Source organism: Montipora capricornis, chromosome 3 (genome assembly GCF_036669925.1).
Source record: "Montipora capricornis isolate CH-2021 chromosome 3, ASM3666992v2, whole genome shotgun sequence".
Lineage (NCBI taxonomy): Eukaryota > Metazoa > Cnidaria > Anthozoa > Scleractinia > Acroporidae > Montipora > Montipora capricornis.
The window spans coordinates 71,767,575-71,769,370 of record NC_090885.1 but is presented as its reverse complement, the minus strand read 5'-3'; the positions used below and the strand labels follow the sequence as shown (position 1 = coordinate 71,769,370).

The 1,796-nt window shown below is 55.7% G+C and overlaps 1 protein-coding gene across 1 annotated transcript in view; it reads right to left on the bottom strand.

The window, feature by feature from the left end:
- Positions 1 to 208: 208 nt before the first annotated feature.
- LOC138040778 (uncharacterized) overlaps positions 209 to 1,796 on the bottom strand; it is an 8,328-nt gene continuing 6,740 nt past the window's right edge. Inside the window, exon 2 of the mRNA XM_068886451.1 lies at positions 209 to 504. Within this exon, the coding sequence (XP_068742552.1) occupies positions 209 to 504 (296 nt within the window). The remainder of the gene's footprint in view (positions 505 to 1,796) is intronic.

Genomic DNA, 1,796 nt, shown 5'->3' with positions numbered 1-1,796 from the left:
AGTGGCAGTCTCTGTTGCAGGTGTGGCGCAGACGTGTCTTGTAGAATCCGGCGTGCAGAGGCTGCGCGTTCTTTTCTCGCCGCTCTCTTGCATGTAGCCTGGACTCTAGCGTCCGCTTGCGCCTTTGAAATCCCCGCTTTGACACTTTGCCTCCATGTATCTAGTGTTTAGCGATGTCCTCCCATGCACTGGTGTCGATTAGTGCAGATCACAAGTCTCGCTTGATGACGTCCTTGTAGCGCAGCAGCGGTCGACCGACGCGACGCACGCCCTCCCACAGTTCTTTATAAAGGATTTCTCCTGGCAGGTGGTCAGGCTCCATGCGATGTGCATGGCCGAGCAATCGAAGGCGTCGCTGAATGAGCAGTGGTGGCATGCTCAGTGAGCCAGCGCGCTCCAGGACCTCCGTGTTGGTGACTCTGTTCTGCCACCTGATGTGCAGCAGGCGCCGAAGGCAGCGGATGTGAAATCCGTTAAGTTGCCGCTCTTGTCTGGCACGACTCGCTGCCATAAAGGAGATTCGACAGGACACAAGCTTGGTATACGCACATCTTGGTCCTTTCGCTCAACAGGTCATTGCCCCACACTCGCATATTGAGTTTGGCCATGACAGCAGCTGCTGTGGTGATCCTGAACTTTCTGGGCTTCAGCCTGACCTTGCTTGCAACGAGCGAGTGGTCCGTGTCACAGTCAGCGCTGTGATAGCTTCTTGTGAGGAGGACACTGCTGAGGTCCGCTCTCCTAGTGATGACGAGGCCTAGCTGGTGCCAGTGATGGGACCAAGGGCGTCTCCAAGACACTTTGTGCAGCTCCTTACACTTAAAGTAGCTGTTGGTGATGCAGAGGCCGTGGTGACAGCAGAGTTCGAGCAACCTTTTCCCGTTCTCATTCATCCTGCCGACACCGAAGTGGCCGAGGCAAGTAGGCCATGCTTTCCAGTCGGTCCCAACGCGAGCGTTGAAATCGCCTAGCAAAGAAATCCCCTCGGAACGTTGGATTCCGGATAGTGTTTCCTGCAGAGCCTCGTAGAATTGATCATTGGCTTCTGGGGTGGAGGTCAGAGTCGGGGCGTAGGCGGATATGATGTTCACAAAGCCCGCCGACGTTTTCATGCGAAGGGCAAGAATTCTCGATGACCCTCCGGAGGGGTTTTCTGTGGTAGCAATCAGTTAGTTCCTCACGGCAAAACCTACGCCGTACTGCCTCGGCTCGTCCTGGGTTTAGAGGTTAGGTTAACCACTGTGGTGACCCACTGTCGGTCAGCCGGGTTTCCTGAAGACAGGTGACATCGTTGTTGAGTCGTGCCAGCTCCTTGTTGATGATGGTGGTCTTGCGGGAGTCGTCCATTAGCTGAAGGTCAGTCGAGAGACCAGGGCACATGGTGCGAATGTTCCAGCTTGCGATTCGAAGAGCTGGAGTCTTCGTAGTCTTTTGCTTTTGAATGCTTGGTGCAAGTACTTGCTTGCTTGTCGGGAGGGTCCTCTAAGCTCTACGCACCCAGTGAAGCAGGTAAGCAATGACGGGGCGGCACCTTACTGGCTGGGGGCTGCCCAGCTTGAGGCGGGCTGTAGCCACCCAATGAATCTGCAAGGGCTTCTCCCACCGTCGGACGGGACAACTGGCGCTCCTTTTACGCCAACCCCTCTCCAGTTTGCGCTAAGGCCTGGGCGGGAAGACAAGGAGACGCTGGGCTGCCCTGTGTCACTGGCTGGGTCCAAGGGAAAGGAAGAACCAATACAACTTGGGACTAGTACCACTGCAGAAACTGCCGAAAGGAAGTGCTGAGCACCTGCAAT